Source organism: Nyctereutes procyonoides, unplaced genomic scaffold (assembly GCF_905146905.1).
Source record: "Nyctereutes procyonoides isolate TBG_1078 unplaced genomic scaffold, NYPRO_anot_genome, whole genome shotgun sequence".
Taxonomy (NCBI): Eukaryota; Metazoa; Chordata; class Mammalia; order Carnivora; family Canidae; genus Nyctereutes; species Nyctereutes procyonoides.
This window is the reverse complement of record NW_026575136.1, coordinates 35,591,374-35,612,500: the sequence shown is the minus strand read 5'-3', so window position 1 is coordinate 35,612,500 and position 21,127 is coordinate 35,591,374. Positions and strand designations below refer to the sequence as shown.

Below are 21,127 nucleotides of genomic sequence, written 5' to 3'. Positions count from 1 at the left end.
GTAATTAGCAAGACATGGACAAGTTCTACTTTATCTTTTTTGCAGAATTTCCATACTTTTCTCCACAGAGGCTGCACCAGTTTGATTCCTGTCAACAGTGCAGAGAGGGTTTCTCTTCCTCTGTATCCTCACCAACACTTATTTCTTCTCTTTCTGATAACACCCATTCTATCAGGTGTGAGGTCATAGCTCATTATGGTTTTAGTTTGTATTGCCCTGATGTGATGTTGAGGATCTTTTCAAGTATCTGTTGGCCATCTGCATGTCTTCTTTGGAAAAAAATCTTTTCAGGTCTTCTGTCCATATTTCAGTCAAGATACTTGTTGTTGAGTTGTATGAGTTCTTTATATATTTTGTATATTAACCACTTATTAGACATATAATTTGCAAATAATTTCTCCCATTTAGTAGGTTGTCTTTCCTTTTTTTTTAAGATTTTATTTACTTTACAGAGAGAGAGAGTACAAGCAGGAGCAGGAGAGGGAGAAACAGACTCCCCACTGAGCAGGGAGCCCAATGTGAGGCTCAATTAGAGGACCCTGGGATCATGATCTGAGCCTAAGGCAGATGCTTAACCAACTGAGGCAGTCAGGTACCCTGTCTTTTCATTTTGTTGATGGTTTCCTTCACTGTGCAGAAACATTTTACGTGATATAGTCCCATTTGTTTATTTTTGCTTTTGTATCCCTTGCCTTTGGAGTCCCATCCAAAAAAAAAAAAAAATGTTGCTAAGACCAATGTCCAGAAACTTACTACCCTGTTTTCTAGGCATTTTGTGGCTTCTGGTCTTAGAACCTATCATCTGATCCAGCTATTCCACTCCTGAGTATTTAACCAAAGGATATAAAAACACTAATTCAAAAAGATACATGCACCCCTAAGTTACAACAGTATTATTTACACTGGCCAAGATACAAAAGCAACCTAAGTGTTCATGGATGGATGAATGGACAAAGATGTGATATATACACATGCGCAGAATACTACTCAGCCATAAAAAAGAGTCAAGTCTTTGTGACAAGGAGTAAATTGTTATGAGGAGAATGGACTTTGAAGGTGCAATAAGTGAGACAGAAGAAGATAAATTTGCAATAAGTGAGACAGAAGAAGATAAATACCACATGATTTCACTCATCTGTGGAATCTATAAAACAAAACAAACAAAATAAAAACAAACTCAAAGATGCAGAGAACAGATGTGGTCACCAGAGAGAAGAGGCATGGGGTATGGGTGAAATGGGTGAAGGGGGTCACTGTAACAGTAACAGCTGGTAACCCGACTTACAGTGGTGATCACTCTGTAGTATATACAGATGTCAAATTATAAGGCTGTACACCTTAAACTTATGTAATACATACCAATTATACCTCAAAGGATAAAAAATAAGAGCAAAATCTGTGGCAAAACTGGCTATTGAATTAATTTAGAAAGAACTCCTAAAATATTGAGTACCACAAATACTTTAACTACAATGAAATTCATAATACTGAAGTAATTCTCAGAGGAAGATTTTTCTTCAGTGCTGTGATATCAGCAGATGAGCAGAAACTTCCATAAAAAGGTTTCCGATGTATTGATTTATATGTAATGGCTAAATGGAATTTCACTTTGTAAAGTCTGTACAGAAGAACAAGGAAACATTCATAATGATATGACCAATCGACTATGCCAACTAGGTGTGTTAGATGTGTAGGCTGATGTTGCCATCAGCCCCAGTCTGCACATCTTCCCTCCTGCTCAGAGAAGAAAACTGCATCTTTGTTCAGTTGATATACCTTTCATTATGTAATGTTCTCAAGAAAAATCATGCTTTATATTTTATATCCCAACAAATGCTAACAATAATGATGCCATCATTGAAAGAAACAAAGTAAGCCTATAATTTCTGTAAATAGCATCACTATAAAAGTTTTACAGCAATATGCTTCAGACTAAAAACAAACATATCTTGTTCATTTAAACAATACACTCAGACTTTTCCACTTTTTATATATTCTATTTCATGAATAAGCACCTTAAACGGGGGGAGGATTGCGTTTCATAAATACACTAACTTGTACCTAATTTGCCAGCAGTTACTAAGATAAAAGTGCTGAGAAGCTGTTAAGCATTATATGCAATACTATCAAAAGATCAGCCATGAAAGAGCACAGCTTTACCAAAGAACTATGGAATCATAACTCTTTTTCACCAAAGAAGGATGCAATGAAATTTACAATTTGTGGACACAGACCTCTATTGAATTGTAAAGATTTTGAATAACTAGGTAGTCTATGTCAATTCTCTCTGAAACTATTTTCACATCTGTGAAATGTAGAGGTTCCCTTTAAAATCCAAAATTCTTATTATTCCGCAATAAGCTAATTCTGCAATAAGCTACCTTGTGTTAGGACAAATTAAATATAGCAAGCCACTGACATTTGCAAGTCATATGAACTGAAACCTTTGGAAAAGTCCTTCATAAAAGCTGGTAGATTATTTTTAAAAAATTAAGTGACCCCTTTAGAATCTTAGTGATTCTATAAACACAGTCTAAATTCATTAATAAAGCTATAAATTCTTCCAGTAAGGAATACAAATGAACTCTACCCTCCAATTCAGACGCTATTACTGTAGTAACATGGACCCAAGTCCCCACAATCAAAACCACGAGGGAGGACGGCGTCCACCAGGAGACAAGCGAGGACAGGGGCACAACATACTGGGCAACACACTGAGGCTAGGCCAGCACAGCTCAGCAGAGCACTCTGACCTTATGGGTGGCGCCATAGCACCACATCAGCACAGAAGGCATCTACAAGAAGAGCAACAGTGATGCAGAGCACAGCCAGGTACAGTGGGGCCCTGCACAAGGAAGCGATTTCCAAATGAAATTCACAACATCCATCCCTGGAGTCAAACACCTCCGCCTCCCAGGACAGAGCTTGCCCAGGCTTCATCCTCAGACACTCCTGGAGCCTCACCAGGACTCCTAACAAGTGAGGTCAGGCATGGCTGCCAGAAACCCCAGTGTCTGTCTGTAAAGGGGATCGTCCACAAGGGATGTAAGCTGGCTTTAGGACCCCTCCCTGGGAACCTCTGTGCCCTGATGAAACCGCTTCTCCATGACACAGTCGACAGAGGGTCCCTCCGATGTCAACCTCACACTACGCAAAGGAGAACACTTCCTAAGATTTCCAAATCAAACTCTTCTCATAATAAAAGTGAACTAAATAGCCACATGAATTAACAGTCCTCACTGATATTATAGATAAATTTTTAAACACTAATAATTTTCTAACAAATGACATTTTTGTCCCAAAGTCAGATGTTTTCCATTTATGGCACCACCAGTAAGAGAGTCACTTCTCCAGGATGCGGTAAAAGCACTTGCTTCACTAGCCAGAGGACTAAGTACATGTCTTTAATGTCACCTTTGCTGTACAAAAATCACATGATATGGGCATCTGGGTATGGGAAGTGATGGCCTTACTACAAAGACCTCGGAGCACAAAACTGGGCCAAAAATCCTCTTTGGTTATCCTCGGCCCCCAGTGGCTCCATGTTATTGTATTTATTCAACAACAGAGTGAACATCTGTGGATTCACCACCAAAGCTAGACCTGGAATGTTACATTCCAGAGGGTTTTTTTAAGATTTTATTTATTTATTTATTCATGACAGACACAGAGAAAGAGAGAGAGGCAGAGACACAGGCAGAGGGAGAAGCAGGCTCCATGCAGGGAGCCTGAAGTGGGACTCGATCCCAGATCTCCAGGATCACACCTCGGGTTGAAGGCACCGCTGGGCCACCAGGGCTGCCGACATTCCAGATTTTAATTTGTCCCAACCTCATATTTCCAGCTGTGAATGATTACTTTCTCAGATTTTTTTTCATTCTTTTATTATTTTCATCACCAACTCCCAACAGTGGAATCCACTTGATTAAACTGTTTTGGTTTTAAGCTCTTCTACGAGGCACTAGAGACCTGAGACAGAAGGACACCCCAGAACCAAGCTGTGCCAAGACTGCAGGGCTGGACTCTCACAACAGCGGAGTTTGGGGCTCTGACTCAGTGGCCTTAGAGCATGTCCGGTTCCAACCGAGGATGTCCAAAGGAACTGAAATTATGTCTGATCACTCAGGCATCAAAATATTATGAATGTTAAAATTGCAAAAGTCAGTGGCCTACAGTTCAGGTAAAAGAGCTCTGCAATAGAAAGAGACCTTCTTTATTCTGATTTGAGAACCCGATATAGTTTCTCTGAGATGCAGAGAAGGTGCCTCATAATTGAGCGTCTTTGGGACTCTCTTCCAAGTTCAGATGGAGCACCCAGCTTTTTCCTTTGGTTTTATAAAGGCTATAGTCTATGTATGTGTGGTTTTTTTCTGTTTAAGCAAAAGAGGAAACTCAAAAATTCATTGAAGATTTAAAATACATTCAAAAACTGCTATTATTACAAGTACTAATAAATAATAAACATTGGGCTAGTTATTTTGTTAAAATTTTTCCTCATCTTCAAAATCCAGTAATCATATAAACAATATATTTTTTTAAAAAACAAACCATAAATTTTTAAAAGCATGATATCCAGCAATAAGTCTGTCACTTCCTATTTGCTGAGAATAAATGGCACATCCATATTACTTAATGGTAACTATGAAATGAGACAAAGACATTTTGAATCCTGGGAGAATAGAAAATTATCAGTAGTAATTAACATGCAAAAAATTGGGGTTTAAATAAAAATTTTCATAAGTATGTTCTGCTGAATCTGCTGTTTCCCACAATCATTGACTTGATCAGATTAGCATGGAAAAGGGGCTTTGGATATTCAGACATCAGCAACTGAACTGCTTTATATGTTTTTACCTAAAAACAAGCATTTTTTAAATGACAGAATTCTATGCATACATAGACCATGATGTTTTCCCCTTGTACAACTATAAATCCATGCTCACATCACCTCAGCCCTGAGAACTGAGAGCAGGTGTCAGCCTCCGCTATCACAGCTGAGATGGAAAGCCACAGACACTCAGAAGAATGCACCTGAGCTTGGTACACTAAGAGGCAAGACCATCTATAAGTGCATAAAACTCTGTCAGTCTGTAATACCTGTTTCATAGTGTGACTACAAATCATAGTAGTCTATGATTCGATCATAGATCAAATTAAATCAGCAAAGATAAAGTCCATCTTGAGGCATCTAAGTGGCTTAGTAGGTTAAGCATCTGCCTTTGGCATAGGTCATGATCCTGGGGTCCTGGGATCAAGCCTCACATCAGGCTCCCTGCTCAGTGGACAGCCTGCTTCTCCCTCTCCCTCTGCTCCTTCTCGCTCTCTTTCTCTCTCCCTCTCTCTCTCTCTCTGTCAAATAAATAAATAATATCTTCTTTAAAAAATAAGTCCATCTTAAAAAAGAAAAATTTCAATGAAGATTTAAACCCATCAATAGTCACTGAGTGTCAATTATCCTTTGAAAAACAGAGAAAGGAAGTCACCAACTATGCCCTCAAGAAATTATCTAGTGTGGGAATAGGGTATACACCACCTATTTTAAAAGGAATGTATTAAGTAGTACACTGAGCTCAGTGGGAAGAAGTGATTATAGAGAATGAGAATGTAGGGGAAGATTTACAGGGAGACAAAATATGGACTTTGTTTGAAAGGACAACCATGCTGACCCACCTAGAGGACACAGAGCCATGTCTTCCAGTAGGACAAGGAGTGGAAACACCACACACAGTATGCTGAGAGTTTTTCATGCTACCTTGACCAAACTCCTATATCACACTTACTACACCATGGTAGGCCTAGGAAAGCATTCATAAAACAAGAAAGAACTAGAATTACATTAAAACTCAATGGAAAGGATTCTTTCTCTGAAAAGCAGATCTCTATTGAGATCATATGCCAGAAACAACTCAAAATAAAATTAGGTTGACACATATGAAAGTAATAATATTTGATGGTTTTCAACCTAAGTGTTAATTTACATGATTCAATCTGGGGAAATGCTAATATTTTAGTAAGCATCAAATGACATCATGATTCTTCTGAAAGGGAATAAAGGATTGGCTGAAATGAAAGAGTGCTTTGGAAGAACATTAGGATTACTATGGGACCAACATGTCTCAAAAGGCACATCACTGTTTGCTTGTTTTCTCCTGTCAGCACTAAGGGTGGGAGAACTAGAATACCAGTGAAAATGTCCTTTGTGTTAAGCTCACAGCTGATTGTACAAGTGACCCCAGGACCAAGAAATGGGGGGTGAGAGCTTAGAGAGTAGCCTATGTGAACCCTTGATTTTTCCTATTAGAGCTCTGTAGTGTAATGAGATATAAACGTCTTGTTTATCATCTGTTAAAATGGTCGATGAAATTTGCTTTGATCCAACTTTATAAAAAGTATTGCAGAAAGGTTACAAGTTTCCTGAAAATTCCTCAGGAAAAATTTTAATCTTGGACTTTTATAAGCAACTACCAAGACATCATGAATATAAAGAACCTCTCACAAAAAGTCAGTACTGTATAATGAAACTGTATAAAAGTTGGTAATTAAGCATAATTGAAGGCTGCAGTGAACATATAGGCCTTTGTTCTTTTTAATTCTGGCACTGACTGGGAATTAAAGATAAGAGCTTAAGGCATATTTTAGTCAGAGTCCAGATGTATAAGCCCCAGTGTTCTAAAAGTAATTTAAGTGAAATAAAAGAAGAGAATAGCCAAAAATATTCTAGATGCCTGCCAGGGGAAAACACCTATATTCTGAACATTTAACATATTTCATCGATCCTATTTGGAATCATTTATTCATTGACCTTAAAAAGGTTAAAACAAAAGATATTCTTATATCCAAGATCTGTCTGAATTACTAAAGCAAAGCAAAAACAAAACAAAAACTCTTCAAATGAATTTATCACATTAAACAGCAATGTATGCTAAAGAAATTCAAACATTCATGCCAAAAAAGGTATAGACAGTTCACTATCACCACAGAATCCATTTATGTCTAGATGGTAATAAGAATACAGCAGACATCATTGTGATAACGATTATCAGTACTAACCATACAACTATATTCTAATAACTCACTGAACTAGTACCAGATGACATAATTATAATGTATGCAGTATTATCAGTCTTCTGGATTTCCTATTTTGGGAGGTGGAAGTGTGTGTGGGGGAATATAGGAATTTCTAACCATACACATATCTACCCTTTATTCATCCATGTTCCACAAGAATATGATGAAAAACAAGATCCATTAGAGATGGAATGGATGAGATAGAGACTCACAAAGGACAGAGGCCTTGGGCTGAGACTGCAAACAGAAAATATCTGGACTGGTGAGCAGGAGAGATGGGGTGCACTCTGAGTGCACGGGGGTTTGGGGGGAGGTGGACCTGCAGGGAAAACCAAAGCATCAAGAAAGGAATAAAATGGGTTCTGGAGTTTTTTCTTTTTGAGAAAAATATGTGTCTAACAAAATAAAACAGATGATTAAAAGGCTGATTTGCAGAATGGCTCTGCAGCCTGATTCAGAAGGACACTGGAACTGGAAGGATGGAATGGTCCAGGCAGCAAGCCAAGGACGGGAAACAGCGCTCACCAGTATCTGTCGCTGTGACAATGCTAACTCGCTTGCCCACAGTGTCTCCCTGGGGTCTGAACTCCACACTGATGGACGAATCATTCCAAGAGCTCTAACTTCTCAGTCTTCCTCTTAAGGACAGAGTGAAAGGTAACTGGCCCTGGATTCAACATTTTTTTCAGCCTGATTCCAACCCAGTTTCCCAGACTCATCCTAACTCCTCCCACAATCCCTTTAAACATTCCAGGTTGATGACCATTTCCTAAAGCATGCACAGGCTGCGGATCTTCAGTTCTTCACCTTACACCACTCTCCCCTAACCCTATGCCCAAGGTCACTCCAGGCACATGGGAACAGAACACGCCAGGCTCCCACGCACCTCCTAGAGGGCCTCTGACTGTGCTCTGCTGGGAAGGCTCTAACTCCAAATTACACTTAAAATGTAGACCTGTAAAAAGGTCTTTCCAACCATCCATCCTAAAATAGCACCTCTCCAGATATTCTCTGAAATAGCACCCAATTGTCTTTCCATTAGAGCCTTATACTCAGTATAAATCTCTTTTACCTTTATATGTGTTAAATCTCTCTATCCTGACCCACAGACCATCAGCCCCAAATTTGAGGGGCATGAGAACAAAGGTGTATCATCATATTTAAACATCAATACCATCTGAATTTGGAAACACAGTATTAACCAGAGTAGTAAATGTTTACTACAAGAATAATTCAATGAAAAAATGAGATAACCTTTATCAGCACCCCTTATCATAACCCTTATGGAGGACTGTTTCCTCTCTTAAAACTTTTCTTTGCATCACTGTGTAGCTTGTCCCTTTCTTTATATACATTATGGACAACTGTACAGTAACTAATCTCTTCTAAAAACAAAGATCATATAATACTCATGTCTTTTAAATGCCCAGCAAATATATACCCCATTAACACTCAAAACTCCTCTGCTACCAACATGAGAATTTCCTTTAAAGTAGTGTGTATGGGGATCCCTGGGTGGCGCAGCGGTTTGGCACCTGCCTTTGGCTCAGGGCGCGATCCTGGAGACCCAGGATCGAATCCCATATCGGGCACCCAGTGCATGGAGCCTGCTTCTCCCTCTGCCTATGTCTCTGCCTCTCTCTCTCTCTCTCTCTCTCTCTCTCTCTCTCTCTGACTATCATAAATAAATAAATTTAAAAAAAATTAAAAAAAAAATAAAGTAGTGCGTATGGTATTCGATCGACGTAACCACAATGCGGTAAGATGTCCTTATTTCTGACTGAGGACATCTTGGTATAATAGGTACACAATCCTCACTTCTTTCCTTGTGGAATACATATTAACTATGTCTGACCAGAAAACTTTAGGAGCAAGCAGTCTTCAAAATAACAAATAATCTTGAGAAATAAAAAGCATAATTTGAACCAGTACAGGAAGTACACTAAGTTTTCAGACCAGAGGGCAAAAACAATTTTTAAAAAGCCTCATAATAGGACTGCGTGCTACCAAATACATTGCACCAAAACCTAACAGCTGAAGGCATATGCGCTCACAGACAAATACTGACCCTACTTTATCAAAATTCCCATTACAAAACTTCCCTTGAATTATCTGAGCAGTGATTTATGTGAGTTGGTTATTGCTTACATAAAATGGGAATTTTCCCTAAGGGAAAAAATGATGAGACCCGAAGCAATAATAGTAAATAAAATGTGTACCATGAAATCCACTCCACTGTCTAGAGATGGACTACAATTCTGGCAATGAGCTTCCCAGCAGTAAACATAAAGAGGAAAACTCAATTATATAGGGGATATGCTGGTACTTAAGACCAAAATGACAAGTTGTTTCAGAAAAGCACAACCTTTCCTGGAATTAAGACCAGAGAGAAACTGGCCCCTGAATCTCACAGGAAGATCTGACATATTTTCATGAGCAGCAACCTGAGGACTATCTTAATAATAAAGACATGCATTTTATAAGGTTACTTCTTTAAACATCCTTAAGTGTAAGTCATTACCACAAAAACTAAGAAGTCCATTCCACCTTAGAAAACAAAAGCAAGGCAGTGAAGGCAAGGGGCTCTCTTGTGAGGGTGCTAACTGAAGGGTAAGTGGAAGCACAAGAGGAAGGGAATGGAAGGAATATGCACTCAGCACAGCACAGGCAACCGCTGCACAGATGGCCAGAGGCCAGAGGCTCCCTGCAGCTCATGAACCCTCTGCTGAAGGAGGAGCAGGGCCGCCACTGCTCCACGGAAGCTGCGGAGCCAGAGGCAGGCAGGAGCCTGAAAGAGGGATTTCCATCCCCTTGGGGATGAGCCACAAGAATTAACCCTAACTAGGTCCAAATCCCTTGCCAAAGAGTAAGTTGGAAACTTCAACCAACAAATGAGGATCTGAGAACCCAACCTTCTAGACCACTGACACCTCTGTTAACTTCCACCAGGAAAATTCATCAAGTCACAGTTAGAAAATACCCATTTCAGTAAGAAAACACTTGTCAGGAAGCAACCATAGAACATTTAAATTACCCATTTAATTGAGAAATATTTCCCAGACACTGACAAGGTATCTTTCGTGAAAAATATATACTTATCTCTGTATGCACCTTAATAACTTGTCAGTTTAAATCTGTAATGTATAAAAGGAAACTTTCTAAAAATAATAAATAACCTTGGTTTTAGATGAATTGATGGGACTTCTATCTATCTTTCCACATAGAAGTGATAACTTAGCAGGGCTATATGTCTGTTCAATCCTACTTGTTCACAATAAAACCGTAGTAAATGATCACAAGACACTAATTCTATTCTACCCTGGATACTGTCTGCAGATGGAGAAATGAGAAAAGACAGAGGAAACAGAGTCCTGAGCTCATGCAATACTGAGGTGTAAGAAAGATAAGTTTTCCTCCATTTTGGCTCAAGAGTTATTTCTGGTATAAATATATTTTTTTACAACAGAAAAGAGCCTATAAACACTCTATTTTTCTTAAAGTGGGCCCTCATTAAAAAAAAAAAAAAGATAGAAAAGAAAAAAAGTACTGCTAACCATTTGGGTAAGAGAATAAATGACAGGGGAAGACCAATATGCAGTGGGCGAGTAATGGTGATAGTGAGCCTAAGGCCAGAAGGAATAAAGTGACCAACAAGTTTTACAAAGAACACTCCACAGATATCACCACAATGGTCACACAACACAGAGTAAAATATCTCAGTACATCCATGAGAATAAGGTATCCATTTCAGTGGTAGAACAGAAAACAGTATTTACCCTACAGACATTCATAAGGAATAAACACTGAAGAAGATGACAATCCTTTTTTTTTTTTTTAAGTAGACTCCATAACCAGCACTCAGCATGGAGCCCAATGTGGGGCTTGAACTCAAGACCCTGAGATCAAGAGCAGAAAATAAGAGTCTGAGGCTTAATCCACTGAGGCTTAATCACCCTGATAATGATACTTTAATAGAGAAAATGAAAGCAATTATGACAATTTAGCCAAAGGAACACAGTTCTTTCAAAAGGACAATCAAGTGACAATAACAGGAGTTAATCTCATACTCTTCTGATAGGAAAAATTTGAAAATCTCTAGATAAGTGTAATTCAGAATTTTTATAAACTGTATTGTTCTCTCATTTAAAGGTAACTTAAGTTTTTGGGGTGCCTGGGTGGCTCAGTCGGTGAAGTATCTCCCTTAGGCTCATGTCATGATCCCGAAGTCCTGGGATCAAGCAGGGAGCCTGCTTCTCCCTCTCCCTCTGTCCCTCTTCCCTGCTATACCCTCTCTCTCTGATTAACAAAATCTTTAAATAAATAAATGCATTTTAAGTTTCTAATCAACCCAAATTACCGTTAGCAAAGTTTCAAAGACAACTGCATGTGCACATCTATATGCTTTTTTCTAGGAATGTTTAGGTTTGGGATACTTTCATGTTTTAAGAAAAAGTTATGTTTCCATCTAAACTGAAAAGCAGGTAACAATGATACTTTCATAAAGTGTTAACTTTTAAATATAAAAATTTCTGAAAAAGAAAAGAAAGGAAAGGAGACAAGAAAGACCCCAAAGCCCTATAGGGTATCACATCTGGTAGTCTGGTCCTAATGGCTTACAGCAAACCAGAACCAAGTATCAGAGCTGCCAGTACTTCTATTTCACAGTTGATCTAGGTAACACCTGGTATGTATAAAAATGTGAGGGGAAAGATTTTACTTATCAATCTTGATTGATCTTATCAATAAGATCAAACATAGTATTAAAAGGAAGATAGCTAATCACAAATTCCAAGTGTCTGGTAAAAAGAGATAGAGCCAGCATAAATGAAAAGAGCTCAGGGATCTGAAACAGGCCTAGGGAAAACCCATTCACCTGAACAAAAGCACTGATCAATCCTGGGCTCGCCCTGGAGTCTAAAGACTCCCCATGTCGACCATAATCCAGAGTTTCACAACCTGAGTAGATGCCTCCCAAATTGCTTCACTAAAGAAATACTAAGGTTTTTATCTGGATATTAACAACTTGAAAAAAACAGGTACATTTCCTTTGTTATGAAATTATTTAGCTCTTAGACTCTCTGTCTGACACATGGATCCAATTTAAAATCCTCTATTGGAAAAAGTGGTTTGGGCGTAAAAGCCCCCTGAGACGCTGTCAGGGCAGATAACTTTGCTGGCCCCTGGACACCACAAACACCAGAATCCCAGTGAGCCTTTTCCCCTCCTGCTATTTACAATCACTCAAAGCCCAGCTGACTTCTACACAGGGAACTAGGAATGCCATCTCCTTCTATTATAATATGCACCTGACTTCCATATGAGAAAAACTTATTAGGGCTGTTTCAGTGGTGGTAATTGTGCATGGGCTCGTTTTCTTGATTACTATTAGCAAACTCAGTCATAAAGATACTTTGGCTTACTATATAACAAACAGAATTACTTATTTAAAATAAATAGTTTAGAATGAACTTGCAAATTAATTGGAGTTTATTATTTTGGAATGTGAATCGAATGAGGCTATATTCAGTTATTTATATTTAAGTGTACAAGACCTCAGAAATACAGTAATGTACTTAGTACCTTAAAGTAACTTTATGCAAATTTAGGGACAAAAAAAACATGTTCTTACACAAGCCATCACTTCAGGTGTCCATGAAGTCAAACATATATATTTGAAATTGTCTAGCTTTCTGTGCTAATGACAGTCATGCTGACAAAATTTACTGGTTCATCAAACTATAGTGCAAATATATGAATTTATTTGTAATAAATTATCATTTTTGCATATATCAGTCAAAGCACAAGGCCTAAATACTTGCAAACAAAATGCATTATTAATTTAATTGTCACAGCCTATTTGGTTAACTTCTATTATTATTTGCTATAATATGCAATGCATAAGAAGGAAGAATCAAATTTAAAACATAAAAAAGTAAGCTGATTATTTTGTCCTGGAGAAATTAAAATACAGCAAGCTTGCAAAATTATAGCCAAGGCATTAATGTTTTAAATAGGTAAGAAAAAAATGTTTAACTTAATTTAAAGAACAGTTATGCCCAAAATGAAGGTTCAAAATGCTGATAAAGAGTTTCTTTGTTTCCTGAAATCATTAAAAGGCATCAATTCCCTCCCCGAGGTAGGAAGAAAGGTGGAATGGGAGCCCTTTGGCACTGACTTTGCTACTACAAAGTGCTAGACTTTGCTACTTGAATATGACTCTCCCCAACTATGCAGGTCTACTGGGAAAGGACACTGCAGTGGGGGTCCGGGCCTTCTGACTTAGTATTTTTGTGCAGTGAGAGGGAGCGCCCTAGAAACAAGTGTCCTAAACGAGAAGGCTTCTGAAACACAGAGGTCATTTAAATAACAATTCAATGGAAGATGCCCAGTTGAGAGGATCTCAACAGTCTGGACTACATAGGGGTCAGGACCCAGAAGATGGTGTGTTTTCCCACTTGAGGTTCCTTTTCTGATTTTCAAGTCAAAACCAGATTAATGCTGGAGAAAAAGCTAACCACCTCTCAAAGGGTAGGAAGACATGCTATCTTTCTCTTGCCACTGTGTAGCCTCCCTCTAGGTGTCAAGGGACAAAATGAGCGGAAAGAAGTAACTGTTCCTGGAGTATACAGAAAAGGTAATGGAAACCAAACAGTACATCTGGGCTCTTCACCCTCCTGTCATAATACACAAGAGGTGTGTACTGTTTTTAAGTACCTAAAGGATAAAAATATGTATCGGGTAATGAATTTTTCATTGTATGAAACGATATGAAAACTTATTTTACCTTTTTAAATTCCTAAATAAAAAGCAAAATTTTGAACTGAATTTTGCTTTAAAACACAATTTCAAAACTCAAATGTTTTGAACATTTGAGTTCAAAACATATAATAGTTACCCAGTAAGGGAAGCATTTTCTTTTCAGTAATCATCTGATCTGTTTTCATTCAAAATTTATTTGGGGAACAAAATATACTAAGTACCTGTATGTAAAGATTCTCAAGGTGAGATAATTAGTACAAGAAAGGACAATGGGATTAGAGTCAGAAAAATAATAATTCTAACATCCATTAATTAAAAACACTGAGTAAGTTACTACATATTCCTGAATCTCAGTCCTTAGATCTAAAAACCTGGAATAATAATGCACTGCTAATAATAATTCAGAGTGATTATTGAGATAATGCACGTGAAAGCAACAAAAACACAGTATTACAAATGTTTTTGCTTCCTCTTCCTTATACACTAATGAAACAAAACTTTGACAAGTTCCAAATTATAATTTAAGTAATAAAGAATTTGTTGAATGTTAAGAATAATGCATTCAGGATATGTTCAATACGTAGAGTTTGGCTCAAATTAAATATAATGCTGCAAAGAGAAGTACCAGAAATCAAAAGATAAGGAGCAGGCATACATAGCACTCAATATTTTGACAAAATAGTCACATCCAAACTAAAATGCTAAAGAAAATAATATGCCTTCAATAGAAGAGTCAAGTTAAACTGCTTGTAAACAGAAAATATTGGTAAGAGCATTTTAAATTTTTTAAAAAGGCAATTAAACATTTGCAAATAAGGAAGAGGTCCTTGGAAGTCCTAAGCTGCAGACTTGTAGAACAAACTGCATCTTTACTGACATCTTTAAAAAGTACTAAAAACCTAAAGTTTCCAGGAGTGTCTACAAGAGTTTCCGATACCATCTTAGAGGACTGGGGGTAAATATCCCATGTCTTTGAAGGAAAGAAAGAGAAATTCTCACTAGCTCTGAGTTGTACATTTTGCAGATTCAAAAATTTTAGAAGTGGCCATACTTCTATAGAAGTAGCTATACTCATCTGATAGCTGACATTGCTATATTTCTGCTCACCTAATATAATTAAGTGTATGTGATGAAGCTAATTATGATACAGTAGCAGGAAAAAAAGAAAGCCTGGCAGTTGATGACATAATAATTGTGGTGTTATTTTTCATGACATGGCAACTATAGTATTATTTTGGGGATGACACAAGATGTATTTCTTTTTTAGTATCAGCAATGTTTAATTCTACAGTAAGAATTTGAAAATACTGCTTTAAAAATTCAAAATAAAAATACAGGAAGAAACAAAGTTTACTTTTACATCATTATTTTAGCTCATTCAAACACATGTGCAGAGGTCAATCCCCTCCAAATAAACTTGTCTACTGTTTCAACATTATTTCACAATTTCACACAAAGTCCTTCAAATCTTTGCAAATATTTTTAGATCAGAATTTTTAGAATGAAAAGGACATTAAATTTTTGTGGAAGAATGGTATGAAATACAATATTCAACAATGGAGTACCAAAAACTCAAAATATGATGAACTAATTTGATAAACATTCTAGAAGTCACATCATTAAACATGGCCTAAAATGCAAATATAATTGTATTTATTAAATTTTTTTAAATGAGTGAAAATTACCTTTCTTTTGGGGTGCCAACTCCATGTTTGCCTAGTAGATGAGTATTTAAGTGCTTCTTCATTACAAAAGCAACCCTAAAGAAAGAAATAAGAATAATTATAGAACTAAAACATGACTCTGCTAAAAATATGTCCATAAAGTATTTAAAAACAGCATTTATATGTGGATATACAATGAAAATGCACATTACAGTGGCACTCCTGGTAAACAAGAAGCTTGTCTATAGATCAAATGTACTGTCATACCTAAAAATCAGAAGAAATAACTGTAAGAAATAACTGGCTCATTTTCTTACTCAGGTACACAAGCGGGCAGAAACAGTGACTGTAGCTCAGTCACTGTACTTCCCCATCATCAGAAAGCAAAGCAAAGCCTTGACCTAACTGGTACTGCCCTGTAATTGAGCCCAAACTTCAATAATGAAAGTTTGAGAAAATACCATTTTATTAAATATTTAAGGGACTATAAAAGAGAAAATGAATAACCTCCATGAAGCTTCCTTGATAACAAGGCAATAATTTGAAAAGAGGTCTTTAAAAATGATGTAAATGTTTACTGTGGCATAAGCAAAAACAAAAAGAAAAAACTGCTTTAAAAATTCAAAATAAAAATACAGGAAGAAACAAAGTTTACTTTTACATCATTATTTTAGCTCATTCAAACACATGTGCAGAGGTCAATCCCCTCCAAATAAACTTGTCTACTGTTTCAACATTATTTCACAATTTCACACAAAGTCCTTCAAATCTTTGCAAATATTTTTAGATCAGAATTTTTAGAATGAAAAGGACATTAAATTTTTGTGGAAGAATGGTATGAAATACAATATTCAACAATGGAGTACCAAAAACTCAAAATATGATGAACTAATTTGATAAACATTCTAGAAGTCACATCATTAAACATGGCCTAAAATGCAAATATAATTGTATTTATTAAATTTTTTTAAATGAGTGAAAATTACCTTTCTTTTGGGGTGCCAACTCCATGTTTGCCTAGTAGATGAGTATTTAAGTGCTTCTTCATTACAAAAGCAACCCTAAAGAAAGAAATAAGAATAATTATAGAACTAAAACATGACTCTGCTAAAAATATGTCCATAAAGTATTTAAAAACAGCATTTATATGTGGATATACAATGAAAATGCACATTACAGTGGCACTCCTGGTAAACAAGAAGCTTGTCTATAGATCAAATGTACTGTCATACCTAAAAATCAGAAGAAATAACTGTAAGAAATAACTGGCTCATTTTCTTACTCAGGTACACAAGCGGGCAGAAACAGTGACTGTAGCTCAGTCACTGTACTTCCCCATCATCAGAAAGCAAAGCAAAGCCTTGACCTAACTGGTACTGCCCTGTAATTGAGCCCAAACTTCAATAATGAAAGTTTGAGAAAATACCATTTTATTAAATATTTAAGGGACTATAAAAGAGAAAATGAATAACCTCCATGAAGCTTCCTTGATAACAAGGCAATAATTTGAAAAGAGGTCTTTAAAAATGATGTAAATGTTTACTGTGGCATAAGCAAAAAAAAAAAAAAAAGTACTTAAGTGTCAAAAAGATATCAGTAACTAAAACAAAAAGTATTACCTGACAAGCTATCTTATTTTCTACACAAATCAGCTTAATTCAATTCTGAGGACATAAATATAAAATGGACCAGAATCAGCAGCCAGTCCATAGAATACCAATCTCCTTCCGAACACAGTACAACATCAATTTAATTACATCGTGATTATTTAAAACAATTTAAATCTCATTCAGAAGCATCAAACTAAAAGGTTCTCTTGATAAGCAAAAAAAAAAAAATTATGTTATAACTTTCAGTGTAAAAGGGCTTGCAAACATTTTTGTTAATTATGTATTACAGCTGTCCTTCATAAAGTTAATTACCAATAGCTGAAAGGCAACAGAATCTATTTGCATATGTACATGAAAGGCATGACATATGCAAAAATATGATTTTAATTAGCATTCTATGATATGAAGGGCTACAAATCAAATTGGCATGTTATAAGATTCTTAACATTAAACACTGAATTCATCTGGACATGTTTGCACAAACGGGCAATGTAAGGTTGTAAAGTACTGTGGCCCTTACAAAAGAGACATGTCAAACGCTAAGACTAAAACAATTTCTAAAAATGTGAATGCCTCTCTTTTCTTTTTGCTTCATGTCTGACCTATTTTGGTACTATTCCTTTAATATTAGGGTTTCAAGGATAAAATAATATATTTGTATTTTTTAAATGACTGTGACTTCATTATTCAAATAATGTATTTGTATACACTCAAAATGGCACTCATTCTTTTTTATATATAGGTAATAACTATGGACAATACATGCTTGACACTATAAATAACTGAGCACACTATGAATCATTAAAATGGAAAAATAATGATTACATGTAAAGAATCAAACTGTGATGATATTAAAGGCTTAGCAAAAGTAATAGTACAAGATATTCTATATTTGTTCCTGCTTGATTCGGACAAAATAAATAACATTTTTCATTTCCTTAAAAAAGAATGTAGTAATAACAACAGTCCGCTTAAGTCATAACTTCCCTACAGTCCTCTATTTTCCTATAATTAAAAAAACATAGAGCTAATAGCAAAGAGCAAAGGTTAAAAGCCCAAAGTTGCAAAGCACAGCTTATTTACACGGCCAAGTATAATTTAAGAGATGTGAGCTCAGAACCACAGTGCAGTTTCTAAAAGAAAAAAATTTTATTAATTAAAATGTGTAAGTTTTAAGAATTAAAACAAAAATATTACACCACACAGGGGAACAAACTAAAAAGTACAGAGAGAGGGAAAGCTTCCACCTAATATAATTCTTAAATTACCTGCTGAATGTCTAGAATACTAAATATTTAGAGGAATAACAATTTTTTATTATAGGAAAAATTTATAATACTAAAATACAACTCAATTATAGTCAAATGTAAAATGTTCATTTATCCAAAATCAGACTTCAAATAAGTATGAAGTCTTTAAATTTGGGCTACATGAGCGCAACTAGCATCAAAGTCTCAATGTCATCCTCAATTAAAAAATGTAAGTCAAGTCTGACTAAAATAATCTCACCAACACATCTGAATATAACATTGCCAGCAAACTATGATTACTGAATGCAGTCTACCTCTCACTGCCACCATCACAGTGTTGCTTGATTATTTTTAACATCGTAACTGCTTTGGAAATTTTATAATCTACCCATCACCAGAAATAAAACAGTCCCAAAGCTGAAAAGCTATACAATCAAAATGCCTTGCTCCTGATAAAATATTTATGCCTTTATACACACATTGTGCTTCTGCAAGAGGACTAGTCGCTTACTGCGTGTGTCACTAATACGCAAGTCAGTTAAGGTCGTGCCTTCATGGAGCTTCCATCCTATAATGTGTAGCTTCCGGACAGGATGCAGTGGCAACCAGCCTGCCACACCCCTGCAAGGACACACTGGTCACATGGGCACACACCAAGTCACACACCCGATAGGGAGAATGCTTCAGGACCACTGAAGTGCACAGTGACCAAACCAGAGTCCCTGCTCAGAAAATGTAAAAACAAGTGCAGGAAACAGACCAGAACAAAAAGTAAAACGCACAGCATCTCAAATAGTGTGATAGCAGTAGGAGGGAAAAAAAAAATAAAAGCAAGAAGACCTGCAGCATCAGCCCAGAATCATTTGTACTCTGGACAGCTCTGGGATGTGGTCTGGGTAGAAGGGGGCAAGAAGTGGGCAAGGGACAGGGCAGCAAGGCAGGGTGGCCAGGACAGCAGCCGGGAGCCCGTCAGTGGGGCCTGATCTTGGAGCCAGAGGCAGTGGAAGGGTAGGGAGGACAGGGCAGGACTGAGCCTGGGCTCAGACCCCAGTGAGCAGGGAAGCCGGTGGCGCTGGTGTGGGAACCAGGAGAGACCGGTCTGACTCCCTGCTGCTTGGCCCAGAGCAGGGACCAGGGCAGGACTGGGTGGGGAGGGCTCTGCCAGATATATCCAACAAGAGGTCAACCCACTGGTCTTGGGGTCAAGAGCGAGATCCAGGCTAGAACATACGCTCTGAGGCGATCCATCTGCCAATGCCTGACAATCTGAAGGAATACCTTGAAATAATAAAAAATATATATATAATGTTTTTTAAATATGATTGATTTCCAAGTACCAAGAATTGCCTAAAATAGCATCACTTAAAATTGTTTTTGGTGTCAAAAGAGCAGCACAGTAATAACATTAACACCTTCACTATAGATTTCTACTTTCCATACAAACATTTCATATTTTAACTTCCAATTTTAAACTAATTTCTCCTACACAATCTATTGATCAGAACCTCTTCCTTTATTCCTTTAGGTTTTATCACTGCAGAATTATTTCCACTTGAGAGTCATGAAAGATTATCTGACTGGTCTATTTAAGTAAATAGGATACAGTACCATAGTCCCAGGGAGAGATATGAAAAGCAACAGAAACCAAGACCACAGCATATCAGCATCCCCAGCTCACACACTCAAGTCAGGGTGTTCTGTGCAGGTTCACACAGGCTGTGTTTCTCCAGAACTCGAGCAAAGAGGAGAACAGTAGTATGTTTCTCGACTTTTTGCTATCTTGTTATTTCTGTGTCCTTTATCTCTCTAGAAGGGCAGACATTCCTCAAAGACCAGCCTGTAGGACAGAATATCCAGCTACTTGCATATTTCTGGTGATCAGGTCAATATAGGCCATAGAGTTCATGGGAAAAATAAATGGCCAAACACAAGAACACAGTAAGTTAAGAATCTAGAAGACGTGAATACGGGACTATGATGCGAGGATATGTATGTATACTCACTGTCTTACTGTGGGATCCGGAGCCCCCTACCCAGTTCTCCCAATGGTCCCCTCGACACTCACACCACATGCTCTCAAACTGCCTGTCACGATGCCGGCTTCACCCAGTGAAAAAGCTGGGTGAGCCAAACAGTAACATAACTGACAGTGTTCAGTCACTGCTGAAGAAGCAGAAAATTTAAAAAACAAAAAACTGACAAACACCAGGGGCAGCTGGCAAAGACTAGCCTGGAATCAGGCCCTGATGGTCACTATCCTGAAAAATGCTGGGGAACTAACTCCACACCCAGGTGATCAAAGCAGCATGTGTCCTGCCAGCAGCAGTTCAAGGGCAAGGGCAGACAGTGAGCATGGGGACAGAAAGGAAGTGGAGAGGCAAGCCAAGGTAGGTAGGACGGTAGGACGGCGCTGCCAATAAGCCTTGTGCAACTTCGAGAATACTGAGTATGTTTCCTGAGTTGCAAGCCCCTGAGTGGCAATGGCAGAAAAGCAGTGCTTCACAGAAATTTTATAAAAATTAAAGAAACAGGGCAGCCTGGGTGGCTTAACGGTCTAGCTCCGCCTTTAGCCCAGGGCATGATCCTGGAGACCTCCAGGCAGAGGGATCGAGTCCCACGTCAGGCTCCCTGCATAGAGCCTGCTTCTCCCTCTGCCTGTGTCTCTGCCTCTCTCTCTCCCTCTGTGTCTCTCATGAATGAATAAATAAAATCTTAAAAAAAAAAAAAGAATTAAAAAAACATCATAGCATGAAAAGCAGGTAAGGACACTTAATGA

At 37.5% G+C, this 21,127-nt stretch overlaps 1 protein-coding gene across 3 annotated transcripts in view; it reads right to left on the bottom strand.

Moving 5' to 3' along the window:
• LOC129495406 (zinc finger protein 407-like) overlaps nucleotides 1–21,127 on the bottom strand; it is a 448,575-nt gene that overhangs the window by 259,547 nt on the left and 167,901 nt on the right. For 2 of the 3 annotated variants that reach the window (XM_055302874.1, XM_055302875.1), the window contains exon 4: nucleotides 16,474–16,552. In XM_055302874.1, the coding sequence (XP_055158849.1) occupies nucleotides 16,474–16,552 (79 nt within the window). Of the gene's footprint in view, nucleotides 1–16,473; nucleotides 16,553–21,127 lie in introns of those variants that run through there. The other variant, XM_055302876.1, reaches the window with a different exon arrangement.